The 14,762-nt window shown below is 33.1% G+C and overlaps 2 protein-coding genes across 2 annotated transcripts; both read right to left on the reverse strand.

The window, feature by feature from the left end:
* Positions 1–25: 25 nt before the first annotated feature.
* LOC106392960 (zinc finger MYM-type protein 1-like) lies at positions 26–2,981 on the reverse strand. The gene has a single exon (XM_048754097.1). It carries the CDS (start codon positions 2,517–2,519, stop codon positions 1,734–1,736), a length of 786 nt encoding a protein of 261 aa, XP_048610054.1. The 5' UTR covers positions 2,520–2,981; the 3' UTR covers positions 26–1,733.
* Positions 2,982–7,989: 5,008 nt separating this feature from the next.
* LOC106396388 (26S proteasome regulatory subunit 10B homolog A) lies at positions 7,990–10,554 on the reverse strand. Its single transcript, XM_013836762.3, has 10 exons — positions 10,297–10,554; positions 9,927–10,046; positions 9,716–9,852; positions 9,483–9,644; positions 9,310–9,396; positions 9,140–9,226; positions 8,886–9,023; positions 8,530–8,721; positions 8,343–8,441; positions 7,990–8,254 (listed from the first exon to the last, which is right to left on the reverse strand). The coding sequence occupies exons 1-10, from the start codon at positions 10,397–10,399 to the stop codon at positions 8,180–8,182; spliced, it is 1,200 nt and encodes a 399-aa protein (XP_013692216.2). The 5' UTR covers positions 10,400–10,554; the 3' UTR covers positions 7,990–8,179.
* Positions 10,555–14,762: the final 4,208 nt, after the last annotated feature.

The raw sequence follows: 14,762 nt of genomic DNA on the forward strand, positions 1-14,762 counted from the left end.
TTTTGTAAATTAATATCTCTATAATTTAATAAAATTTTAGATTCCCAACATTATTAATTTATAGAGGTTCTATTGTATAAGGGGGTGATTGGTTGCGGTTGTAGATGCTCTAGACAGCCAAAATTTAGTCTAAAACCTTATATGTCAACCAATCTAGTTTTCTTTTCCTTAAAAATTTCACAGCAAAAAAATCTCTACAAAATTAAAATATGGCTGCAAAGAGCTTTATTCCGAGAGCAAAAAGATAGTGCTTTACAAAGCTATAGGAAAATAATCTACATCAAATAAATCTACAGCTTAAATTCTACAGCCAAAAACATAAAGCTACAACTCATTCCAATCACCCCCATGGCACAAAAACTATTCACAACATGAAATATGTATAAAGCATAGAATGCTACAATTGGATAATAAATTGGGCAATTCTCTCTAGTAGATTTTTAAGTCTTCGTCACAAAAAATAGCTCTCAATGAGAAAAATGCCTAAAAAAGTCTTTTTATTTTGAAATTTTTAATATTTATATTTTATTTTTTTTTAATTTGAAACCATATCCTCAAAATATCATCCCTTAACTTTAAATCGTAAGTCTAGATTAGTTAAACGTAGGACATAAATATATTTTTACCTTTTAATAAAAATTATTTTGGTCATTTTTCTCATTGAGTGTTATTTTGTGAAAATAAACTTCTAGAAAATTTCTCTAATAAATGTACCTCGCCCCAAACTGGTGGTCAATTAAAAAAAAAGAGTTTTTTTTACCAAGATTTTACATATAGAAAGTGATGGCTGAGAAACTATCGAAGCAAATCCAAGATATTAACTTGGGTATTGAAGGTGAAGTGATTTCACTTCCTTTGGATCTATGCGAAGAAAACATTTCAGAGAACCAATTCAGTCTTATTGTTACACCTGTTAAACCTAGCTGTCAAAACCTTAGGGCTATGATGCAGAGTTTCCCGAAACTACGAAGTGTAGGAGATAATGTTACTGCACGTATCCTGCAGAACTAAACTGCGACAATATAAATGGTACAACTACTATTTGGTAATGTTATTTTTTATTCTTTTTCATGAACTATGTATAATAATAGAGGTGTGGTCAATGACGGATCCAGAACTATTATCAATTGGGAGCACTTTAATAACTAACTCATTTAGATAAAAAAAAGTTTCATAACTAAAAATTACCTTACAAATTTATCCTACGAAACTCCATATTCTGGAATCTTTTCACTACTACTTCATTTGTTACTTTTTCAAACAATTTTTTTTCAACAAAGCAAACAACACAATCATTAAAAACTGATCACTTATCCGGTTCCGCAAGCTAGTCTTCACAATCTTCATCGCTGAAAAACATCTTTCAACTGTAGCAGTGGCAACAAGTAAAGTCAAAACTAGCTTTAAAAGCCGATAAACCCGAGGATGTGAAAGATGTTTATTTGTCTTCACCATCATGCATGCAAGATCTCCAAGATCTTTCAAGTTAGAAAATCTTTCATCTTCCCGAATGTTGTCAATATAGAGACCTAGTTGGTGCTCAAGAGTAATCTGCTCGATAGGACCAAATCTTCAGGATAAAACTCAGAAAATCTCATAACTTTTAACTGATCAAACTCCTGAAATAAATTAGTGGGGCTCAAGGAAGCAATGTAGCCAAGTAATTCTGTGTTTACCTCATCAAAACAGTCATTAAACTCTTTAATCTGCATTTCCAATATAGTGTAAAAACACTACACCTTGTAATGATGCAAGTTGGTTATATTGCTTCTTTTTCTTGAATTCCTTGAATCAAATTCATCATCCATAACAAGGAACTCAATCTTGTAGTTCTCACAAAAGGAAGAAATTTTATTGATCAGAGATTCCCATCCATCATCTCTGATCTTGTATAATTGTTGCTTGGTAGATTTAACAAGTGACATAGCATTCAAAATGTCCTGATCTTTCCTTTGGAGAACCGTTGACAAGCTATTTGTGATCCCAAAAAGAAGCAAAATCAACTGTAAGTAAAAAACAAAATCAAAAGTGTGGAAGTACTTAAGAAGACCATTAACTTGACGTCTTTTGATACCATCACTTCCATCGACTTTAACATACTCAAGAACTTTAATAATAGAAGCTAACAAATCAACCAACCGCAGAAATGTCGTATAATGAGAACCCCAACGAGTTTTACCTGGTCTTTGAAACGAAACCTCTTGGTTTAGTCCCTTTCCAGTCTTGATTTCCCCTTTCTTAGTTTTTTCCTCAACTTTGTTCAGGTGGTCTTCTCGAACCATATATTTCCTCTTACAAGAATCACCAACCACCTTTAACAAGACATCAATCTTATCAAAGAAATCTTCAACTTCAAAATGCTTCTGAGCAACTGCAACGACAACTAGCTGGAGTTGATGAGCAAAACAATAAACATAATATGCAGAACTGCATTCTCCAAGAATTAGAGCTCTCAACCCATTGAATTCTCTCTTCATATTACTCGCTCCATCGTAATTTTGTCTTTTTAACTTCTTCATACTCAATCCATGTTTCACAAACAAAGAATCAACAGCACTCTTCAGGGATAAAAAAAGATGTTTCTTTCACATGAGCCAAACCAAGAAACCTTTCTTTAACTATCCCATGTGTATCAACAAAGCGAAAAAACATTGCCATTTGCTCTTTATCAGACACATCTGCGGATTCATCCACCAACAAACAAAATACATCATGACCAACTTCTTTGATTATAGATTCAATAACTTCTTCCGCAAAGCAATGAAATATATCTGTCTGAATTTTATGGGAGACCATCTGGTTGTTTCTGGGGACATTCTCTAACACAACTTTACTTACAAGCTCATTTTGCTCTGCAGTATATTTCACAAGCTTCAAAAAGTTTCCCTTGTTAACTGAATCCACCTATTCATCATGACCTCCAAACGAGAGTCCTTGTCTTAACAAATACCTACACGCATCAATTGAAGCATTCAATCTGATCTTGTATTCATTTTTAACCTCGTCATTATGCTTATAAAAAGCATGGACAATTGATTGTCCTGGTTTCATCAGATAATCAACCATTTTCAACGCACTATTGTGAAAACTATTCACTGCTCCTACATGGTCACGTAATATCTCTGTCTTGTTCTAGTCATCAAATCCTTTGATCACAAATGCATCACTTCCACATTTGTTTTCAGCGTAATCTCTAAATAAGTAGCAGAACAAACAAAATGCTTTATCCTTTTTCACATTGTATTCTAACTGATCACTATAGAGATCAAACCAAGAGGGATTGAATCGCGATTTGAATCACTAAACACGATTTTGGTTAATCTGTTTAAAATTGTGGAAAATTGATTAATTTATTTGTTTACGGGGATAATTGATGAGACAAAAAGTCTGGGGGGAAAGATTGTGGGTTTATATAGTCTAGGGGGCCAATCGACGTCAACCCTTGAAACAATGTTTTAGGAAATTCATGACCACAAGGTTGACAAGGACCTCTCATAAGATATTTGCGTCTTACCTCGTCTCTTTGATTTAAAGGATATTCAATTATCCTTTTCCTATCTCCACGATCACTAGGTAAATTCTCCAAATCAGTTTCAAAGTCTTGTTTTTTAGGAGAAGGCAAATGATCCTCGGAGGCTTAAAATATTTTTCCATTGAAATCTTGTCTGGGAAAAAAATAAAAAAATTAGCAGAATACTATAATTTTTATGCTCTCACGATTTCCTATTAAGTCACATAAATCAAAATTTTCATTGAGTTTTACCTTTTAGCTTCTCTGTTGAATACTATTTTTATTTGCCTGCGTTATTCTTTTGTTATTAGAAAAAAAAATCTAGTTGGTAAAAACTAAAAGAAAGAAGACATCAAAAACGTTAGTGTCGCGTACTAGGTTAAAATTATAAACTTTCATTATTAACTTTCTTTAGTTTTAGATTGGGCTTTGTAACACTAAACTTAAATTTTTTTATAGGCTAGATTAGATTTATGGACATATAATAAGTGTGTTCTAGATTTCTTACTTCTCCTGCAAGTTTATATATGCATAACTATATATTATTATCATATACAATTTTTTTTCTAAGTAGTAGGGGGCACGTGCCCCCGTAGTCAAAAAATGTCCGTCCGCCCCTGGAGTGTGGTGATATATTTTGAGCTTGGGGGGATTATTCAAATGTGGGTAATGAAGTTCCATGGAATCGGAAAGACAGGCATATTTCTACTTTAGTGATAAAAGAAATATATGAGGAGATTACTTATTCTCACTTGGTTGATAGAATATGCAAAAAAGTAAAGATTTGAATAACTTTGACCAAGTTTCAACGGAGTTACTTTCCGCTGGTCTTGGATAATAAAAGGCCATGTTATATCTTGGATGGTAGAACTAGTATAACTGGTATAACTATATATCAACCAATACATGTGATACTGGTATAACTGGTCTAACTATGTTCTATTTACCAAATTAGTAATACTGGTATAACTAGGACAATTATTCATATTCTGAAATTTAAATATTACATTGGGTATTGCATTTGAAAAAAAAACAATCAGCTGGCCAAATTGGTAAGTGTTTAAATAGGCTCCTTTTAATTTCTGAAGTTTTCTTTTTAGCAGTTATAACATAATCACATATGTCTGCATGTTCTACCATATACTTTTAAGGTGTGTTAATTTCATTGTCCACATAATTTTTGGAAAACATACATGAAATGTATTTTAACAAAATTGATGATTTCATTTTATTGGGGCAAAGACATGTACACATAAAGAAGTGGTACAAATAAAGTAAGTTTAAATTTTATGTGGTAAAACTAGTTTTTTCAATTTCACTACCAAAGTACAACTATGTACAAACCAGTACAATTCAAAAACTAGTACAACTATGTTCAAACCGGTACAACTTGAATACTAGTATAACTATGTTATTTCATTTTGTATTATGCATCACGTTTTAAACTTGTATCATTTTTTAAACATTATTGTTGAATATTAAATCAGGTAGTTGTACTATTTGTTCCATTCCTAAATATTTTTTTGTAGTTTAAACTATCGTATTAGTTATACCTAAATACATGTACTTTTAAACTCAACACATTTTTAACATCCAAATGAAACAAGTTAAACATCCTAAGGAACATATGTTTTATCATCCAGAGGAACATAGGTTTTAACATCCAAAAGAACATAAGTCGTAGGAACATAAGTTTTAAGAAAGCATTAACTTGAAAAAAATATAAGTTTTCAAAAGCTATTCAAAATAGCTCACTTTGACACGAAATGATACTTGAGTAGACAAGAAGGTTTATGAGACCTATTGGGGCTCGTAAACGCATATGTCTCCTTCTCATCTCCAACCGCTTCTTCGTCGCCAATATTTTCCTCATCAGTAGCTGCCTTTTCAACAGCAGTTAACTCAGTAGCAACCTTTTCAGCAGCTTCTTTCTCGAGTTACTCCACAGCTTCTGCCATCACTTCAAGTGTAGATGGTGAGTCTTTTGCCTCTTCCTCGTGCTCTTTCTTACCATCCTTCTCAGCCTCTTCCTCAGCCTCTTTCTCACCATCCTTCTCAGCCTCTTCCTCGCCCTCCTTCTCACCTTCCTCGCCCTCATTGTTAGCCACCTCATCAGCCTCCTTCTCAGGCTCTTTCTCGCCCTCACCATCCTCCTTAGCTGATTCCTCAACCGATATGGCAACACAAAACCAACAACATTTACCTCGTGTTTGAAATCAGGCAACATTAACAAGATTTTACCTCCTAAAGTTCCACCCGGTTTCAAAACATAAATGCAAATCCGTCGTCCATTTTCTTTGTCAACTTCAACTCCAACTTTTTTAGACTCTCAAGACAACTAGTACAACTATTTTTATGTCCAGCTCGGCAGTTGCCTTCTTTTCGGTAGTTAAACCAGTTGGACTATAATTATCGTAGTCCAAACACAAAACATGAATGATTATGCATCTTTTTGAATTCATGATGAATTCTAAGTTATATTTTCAGTATAATCTTCTAAATCTTCTTCTACTGTAACATGTTTTTGGCTTTGCTATTGTGTTCTTCGGCTTAGGGAATAAAGATGATTTTGTAAAAAAAAAAGTATAACTAGTAAAACAAATAACCATTTACATCAAATACTATAGAAAAATTCCAGCAATTCTGAAAAATCCAACAAGTCTCAAATATTAAGTATAATATTATAAGTTAATCGAAGAAGATTGCATTCGAAGATAACAAGACAATTGATCACATCACATAATCTCAGATGATCATTAATCCAACATAGATTTAGCAGAAAATAGATATGCTTATAAGTTGTTTTAATAAAGTTGCAAGGTTGTATTGGTTATTCACGTTCTAATTGTACCAGTTATACTAATTATATATGTTATAGTTATATCTTTTATACTAATTATAAGCATTCGAGTTGTGCCAGTTATACTAGTTATGCATACTCTAGTTGTACCAGTAATACTTTGTGTTCTTCATTGTCATGAATATCATACATTGATGATGAGATTCAGTTTAAAATGGTAGAAACTAATTGAAGAGGATGGTGAGTTGATCGATTTGATCAAAAATGATTATGGTTGATAGATTTGAGATAAGAATGATAGAACCCAAAATCTAACGATTTTTTTTAATTTCAATTCAGGATGAGAGAAACATCAGTGGTGAAGAAAAGAGAAAGAAAAATAGATCATTGATTAAGAAAATGATGATTGTTGATGAAGAAGATGCAGATTGAGGAAGAGAATCGAGATTAAAAAAATGTTGAGATGAAAAATTTGGAAGAAACTGAACCATCAATGGTTTTGAAAAAGAGGAAAAACTAAAAATTAGGGATTTGAGAGAAGAACCGACCCGGATCCAGATGATGTTATCTGGGTCGAATTTTAAATGGTTGGGTTGGTAATTTTTTTATCCTTTATAAGGATAATTGTCATTCCTCTACATTTTTTATTTTAAAAGAAAATGCAAATTAATTGAAAAAAGAAGAAGTTTTTAGAATTTTTTGACTTCATGTGGTCCATTCCAATATTTGTTCTTAGACCCTAGCCCTAAAATTAACATCCCTACTGTTTAGTATGTGCCAACAGATGTTCCTATTGTTTATACCAAAACACTATTATATTTTTGCATTTCACTTCTTCAATCAGTCAAATATTGGACAACGTAAAGATTAATATGTAGGACTGGACATTTTATCCGTTAATTTTGATTATATTCGTTATTCGTTTCGATTCGATCCGAAAAAGCAAATATCAAAAATCAATATCCGTTAAAAACGAAGCAAATTACAAATGCTAAAAAATTTAGAGTCGGATATCATATCTGCTCCGACATTTATAGAAACATATGTATATGTACAATTAAATATAGAATTTTAAATGTTTTAATTTTATGTGATTATTATTTTAACATATAATTGTATTAACTTTATTTATAAAATTATCAAATTAAGAAAGAAATATAAAATCTTTATAAAAACTATAATTTTCTAAAATTCTATGTTTTATAAAAAATAATTTTAAAGTTAATGAAACATAGTGTCACTAATCTTTATTTTATATTGTATATTTTATATTTTATATTTTGTATAATGTAAAAGATATTGTTTTGAAAACAAACTTGCATGTTTTTTTCTAAATTTATTTTATCAAACAAAGTGGATGAGATATCCAAAAATATCTGTAAATTTTTCAAATTTCCGAAAAAACCAAATATTCGTATTTTTCCGAAACAAATCAAATCAAAAAAATTAGATATATCCATAAAATTCGAAGCAAATCTCAAATACCGAAAATTATGGTAGTATTCAATATTTCAATCCATGCCCACCCACCCCATCATAAAAGAAAACAATACCATCTGTTTTCAAGTTTCTAACTCTATTTTTTTTGGTATTTGACCAATTGGTGTGTTTACTAATGACAAATGCAACGATAAGAGGCACCTACTTAGGCCACAGAACTAATGAGAAAAGAGGCAAATGATTGAAGCGTTTAAAGTACTAAAAGGTAGTAAAAGCACACACTCCACAATCTTTGCTCCTCAAAACAACAAAGTAAAACAAAGTTTCACATTTCCAAAGTCAAAAGAACAAACAGTAATACGAAACTGCTATTGCAGTGTCCTTTCTTTATCCCTAGCTCAGACGACAAGACTGTATTCCCTCTCCTCTCACTCTTTTCCGAAATCTGCATTGTAGTGTGAACTCGACTCAAGTTTCTTGGCTTCGCTCAGCTTTCTCACCGCCTGCACAAAAATTGGTTCGTTTCCAAATCACAAACCCAGATTCCAGTAAGTTACACAAACCTCCCATGTAAATACAAATAATATATACCTTCATGAAATCTTCCTGGATCACATAGTCCCGCTCTGCTCGGATTGCAAACATTCCAGCCTCCGTGCATATGTTACGCAGATCAGCACCATTGAAGCCCTTTATTGAACCAAATAAAGGATTAGGTGAAAAACTCAATTATCTAAAGCAGCATTCACTAATGAAAGATGGAAAAAGAAAAACTAACCTCTGCAAGTTTGACAATAGCCTCGTACTCAATTTCACCATGTTTGGCGATACCAGCTGCATGGATCTTGAGGATATCCATTCTTGATTGCTCATTTGGCAAAGGGATCTCAATCTTTCTATCTAATCTACCAGGACGGAGAAGCGCAGGATCAAGCACATCAGGTCTGTTCGTTGCCATTATCATTTTCACCTAATACATATATCCAAACCAAGTTTAAACACATTCCTTAACACTCGCAGACATTTAATAGCATTGATGATGGCTTTCAGTGTATAAGAAATGGTTTGAGACAGAAATATAACTTCACAACCCAATCTTATGCATATATAACTTTCAGAAACAGAGACCAGTACCTTTCCGAGGTTGTCAAACCCATCAAGCTGATTGAGCAACTCCATAAGTGTTCTTTGAATTTCACGATCAGCACTGGTTCCCTCGCTAAAACGACGCCCACCGATTGCATCGATTTCATCCATGAAAATGATACAAGGCTAACCATACGAAAAAACAGAAGTATTTAATAAAGTCAGGAGCGTGATAGAAAGCTTATAGAAGGCAAAAGGAAAGAGGAAGATGCATATGTACACACACTTCAAACAAGACTTACCTGGTGTTCACGGGCATAGTTAAACATCTCCCGAATCAGCCTAGCACTTTCTCCAATGTATTTGTCTATGATTGCACTCGACACAACCTAACAAGAGGAAACAAATTAGATTAAACCTTATGCCATAACCTGAGTCTTCCATCCAAAATCAGCAATGCAGAAAATTAAACCTTCAAGAAGTTGGCATCTATGTTGCTAGCAATAGCCCTAGCTAGCAGAGTTTTCCCAGTACCTGGAGGTCCATACAGAAGGACTCCCTGCATTTAATTATTTAATCAGATGAAATGTCTGGAGCCAAAGAAAGAAAGGTTTAAGGAAGAATTATACACAAATAGTTATCTACCTTGGGTGGTTTGATTCCTACACGGAGGAAAAGTTCAGGATTCATGAGAGGAAGCTCAATAGATTCCCTGAGTTCTCTGATCTGATCACCTAATCCTCCCACAGCAGAGTAGCTAATGTTGCCAGGGTCTTCGTGCAGCATGTTATACACAACGGGATCGACCTACAATAAAAAAACGAAAGCCACATTATTGTCAATAAGACCAACACATGTAGAATAAAAAAGGAACTTACTTCTCGGGGAAGGGCTCTCATAATTGTGAGTGTGGTCATATCAAGAACAACTCGAGTTCCTGAGGTCAGCTTCTCCTTATCCACTTTGCTACGGCAGCCTACCACATACCGAGGACCGCTGCTCGCTTTGACAATCACTAGAATAAAAAAAAAAAAAAACATTCAATGAGCAATAGTCTTACAGAAGCAAAAAAAAGGAAAGAAAGGTTACATCTTTCATTATCGAGAGGTCGAAGAACTTCTCCGATGATCTGGCCAACACTTTGAAGAGACTTGAGATCATCTTCAGTTTTGTTGAATTCCTTTTTAGATCCTCTCAGGTTCTCCCTAGCTGCAAGAGACCACAAACCCCACACTTTGTTGTTAATCATCGTTCATAGAGCAGAGAAAATACCAAACCCTAGAATCGATATAGCTTAAAGCAAACAAATTTCAATTAAATCCGATGCCCCCAAACTGAGACAAAAAGAAACCCTAGATTCAACTCAATCGAACCCTTTTCTTACGAAAGTACTGATTTGATAGAAGGATGCGATTGAATCTGGGCGAATTCGAATAGGAAGGAGTAGACGGAATCGAACCTGTTCGAACTCGGGACTCGAGCTCCTTATGTTGGAGGAGCTTTTTCCGGTAATCGGCCACTGCAGCGGTACGGCGTCTAGCGGCATCGTCTCCGTCGCTCATCCTCTCTGAGTGTTCCTTCTTCAGCTGCTACAGTAAGATCTCAGATTTCCGGAAAGCCAATGTTTTGTTTTGCTTGAGCTTCGGGTTTTGTTTCTAGACTCACACACACATATGGTCTGGCTTGATGAATCGGCCAACCAAAACTACATCGTTTCGCTTTTTTTTTCTTTTGATGTTATCCTTTTATTTTATATTAAATTTATTACTACTTAAGATATTGCAAAAATATTCTATAATAACCCCTGCAAAGTTTTTAGAGAAGTTCCATGTAACTATTTTTAAGTTTTTGTCAAAAAAATAACCATTAATTAAGAAAATTACCAAAATAAATTTTATTAAAGGATAAAAACGACCAAAATATGTATTTTACCATAGGATTAAGTAATCTACATTTAAGGTTTAAAGTTAAGGTGTTGGGTTTTGGAGATATGGTTTCAAATTTTTAAAAATACAAATTAATATTAAAATTTTCAAAATAAAAAAAAGACTATTTTGATCTTTTTTTAGGATTATTTTTGTGACAAAAACTTAAAAAAAGTATTTAAGAGAATTACCCAAGTTTTTATCACAAATATAAAACACAATTATCAAAATAACCAAATACATTTCATTAAAGAGTAAAAGAAGCTCATACATTCGAGTTAACTAATGTAAAGTTTAGATTTAGGGATGGAGTTCGAGAGGGCTGAGATTTAACTTTTTTTTAAAAGATATATAATTAATTTAAAATAATAATTTTAAAAATAGTTTCATAAAGAAATTTAGATTTCAAAAAAAAAATTCCAAAAAATCACAAAAAGTTTCAAATTGAAAAAATTCAAAAAATTTTTATTTAAATATTTATTAATATTTATATTTTTTATAAAATAAAAATATAGTTGTTATTTACTTGTTCATGAAATCTCTTTTGATCATTTTCCTCTTTCTGTGTTTTTGGTCAACAATGTTTTTAGATCTTTTTAGAAGATATGCCTTAAAATATTTGCTTGCGGCAAATTGATTTTCAAGTTGCTTGATCTTTTTGGTCAAAAAATATTTTTTGAGTTTTTTTGAAGATTTGCCTGATTATTTATTTATAATATATTTTAGGTCGAATCTCCCAAAAAGATCAAAAACATAATAATCTGAGCAAAAGAAAAAAATGATTAAAAGAGATTTCATAAAAGAAGTAAATGACAATTAAATTCTTATTTTATAAATATATATAAATATAAATAAATATTTAAATAAATAATAGAAAATATTTGTATTTTATTTTTCAAAAAATATTCAATATTTGAAACTTTTTTTCAACTTTTTCATGAAAGAGTTGGGTGTAAACATAAAGTTCTCAAAAGTTGTCTCTCATTTTTATTGTGGAATGAATTTGTTTACTCAAAGACAAAAAATTGTTAGGTTGATGTAGTGTGAACAGACATAGAAATGTTGTTGATACAAGCAAACACAAATTTGAGCAAATATAAAAGAAATATTCTCATTTTGGTGGAAAAGAGAATTCATTGTCCTATATGTTCTGGTTGCAGAAAGATGATATGGCATATCATTGCTTTGTTAAGTGGCTCAGTGGTTGTTGAATCTGAACTAGAAAAAAAATATTACGATGATGTTGGGACACTTTTGACTTTTGATTTGATGGGTGATGCGTTTCAGCTCCAATGTTGACACGTCCTTGGATATGACCGGATCTTTTGAATAGATATGAAAATAATTATAAATGAAGAAGATTTTTGTGAAACCTTAACGAAAGGTATGTTGAACTTTTGATCCAAATGCTCTACAGAAACAAGGACAACTTCCAGGCGGTGGATCCAATTTCCATTCCCCTCGGACAGCTTGACTCTGAAAGTATGAACTCCCAAAGGTACACTAAGACTTATGACACTAAGACTTAAAGTATGTATTGTTTGAATGGCGACACAAGTAATGGTGAGGATTACTTAATACTAATGTGGCTTCAGCTTCACACCTAGACCGATTTGTTCACAAAGAACAAATTGAGAATAATTGTCAAAGTTTCAAAGAAATAAAATTGTTTTTATTTTTTTTTTGGTTATTTTACATTCTGGTCATGCATAGCTTTATATAGGACTACAATGTGCTAAAAACTAAGAAGAATGTAGAAAACTAGACAACATCTATCTATAACAATAAAACATGCTTCTCTCTCTTCTCATGCGCCCATATCACCATGGAGGGTAGGGCGTTTTGCGCCACGTGTCAACTCAAAATTCAGTCTACGGATGTATCTTTGTGCTGAGCTCTGCGATGGGCTTTTTGTGTTTCTGTTTGTTTTAATTATTTTCAACTTTATTTGGGATTTAATTAAAAAATTTGTCTAGCCCAAAAGTTTAGGATTTCTTCATCTTCTCCCTTGCGAACTTCGTCGATTAGCAGTGCGTGTTCCAGAAAACTAAAGCCCTGATCAACTCACCATAACGTCTCCACCTTGCATTAATACCTCCTTTAATCTGACCTTTAATGTAACTAAACCCACTACTCCCACTCTGAAGGATTCATTCGATCTCATCGCCTCCCAAAGTAACAGACTGAAGCTACCATTATAAATATCCCAACTTCAAGCGATAAACAACACAACTTTCAACGAGATGGAGAAGAATAATATGTGCTAAATACCAATTCCGACAATGGTGAATTCCTTCATGCTACTTGCTGATTTCAAATCCGGGCGCTGCTCCAAGGCTGTGGAGGTTCGTTTGTTGAGGTTCTGGAAAGCTAGGAATGTGAAGAAAGACGATGAACTGATGAGTGTTGACATGCTACTCGTTGATGAGAAGGTAAACACCTCCGTCTCCGATTAACCATGTCCACGATTACATTCATTCCGAGTGTCTAATATTTTAATCTGAAGCTTTTGGCTAGAGCTATGACTCTCTTCGAGATAGTTTTCTGAATTTGCGCGACCTCTCATGGTTTGGTTTTGATTCTTTTTGGCAGGAGGAAAGAGCGAGTCCCATTGCACCAGATTTACGTGCCTTTGAAGAGATCACCCCGAAAACTTATGTCTTGGAGCTTCTTAGTTTACTGCTCTGCGATGATTACACGATTTAAGCATAAACCTTATGCAGTGTATTGATTGTTTTATTTAGCTTTCGTTGACGTGGTTGTAGATATGTTCCATGAAGAAAAAAATGGTTCCATGTAGCTAAGAAGATAGATAAGGAATGACGAGCAGCCATTACTGACTTTGCAACGATATATGGCTCTAGCATGTAGTTGGAGCCGGGACTCAACAATTTGTCCATATGGCTAACTGGCGAGTTAAGGTACAACCAATATTTATGCAATATAACTAATCAACTCTCACTAACCAATGTGGATGAAAATTTTGTTTTCAGGTTCATGGATTCATAGAAAAGGTTCCAGCACGTGCTTGATGCTTGTGGTTTGAACAAATCGCTGAAGAATATGGCTTTAAAGAAGGCAATAACGTGATCATATGAGAGGTGTGTAGAGTTGCTCTGAATCTTTGTCTTTATAAGTGGTTTAAATTGGGGGTTGTAAAATTAACAATCTTTTGCGTGTGTGTGAATAGATGGAGTTGATGTGGCATGACTCAACCAATGGCTGGAACAAGACTTCAACAGACTCAGTTAGATGGCCTCAATGGAAATGAACCATCTTATAAGTTTTCTTGCGGAGTGTTTCTTATACCGACCCGAAAAGTGAATCAGATGCCTTTTCCAGTCAATTATTAACCATCAAGTTGCAGGTCACTGGATCGCTTTCTATATATGTTTTTTCCTACAGATATGTATGTATGCTTAAATAGAACAGTTTCAGGTAGAAATGAACTAAATAAATTTTATTTTCTTTTTATTAATTTGAGATGTGTATGTTATGCGGTTGATGAGACTTTAAGACAACAAAGCAAGTTGTTTTAATACCTTAAATTATTTCCAAATAAAAAAACTTCTATGTACATATAGTTACAAATACATTACAACTTACAAGTATCAACTGGATAATTTTTTTTTCTGGCATATGTCTACTGGATCAAACGTAAGAGAATGCTATAACTTTCTATTCTTTAGTTGTGTCTCTTTCACCTATTTTCTTAATGAGAAAGCTTGCAGATAAGAAGAAAATGGTTTTTGTTCTAACTTTAATGTCAAATTTTAATGCAAGAAGAAAATATGAATTACGTAAGGTTAAATCACGCATGGAATTGAATAAAATTCACTTCTAACTACATTCTTTGATGCAACAAGTGGATATGTTATACTATCTGTTATGATACCTACAATCTTACATGTTTTAGGCTGAAGCGTTTGGTCCTAAGTTAAAAAATCATGGTATGTAATTTGAAAACATCTCAAGGCTTATAAAAAATATGACTCGAATG

Source organism: Brassica napus, chromosome C4 (genome assembly GCF_020379485.1).
Source record: "Brassica napus cultivar Da-Ae chromosome C4, Da-Ae, whole genome shotgun sequence".
Classification (NCBI taxonomy): domain Eukaryota; kingdom Viridiplantae; phylum Streptophyta; class Magnoliopsida; order Brassicales; family Brassicaceae; genus Brassica; species Brassica napus.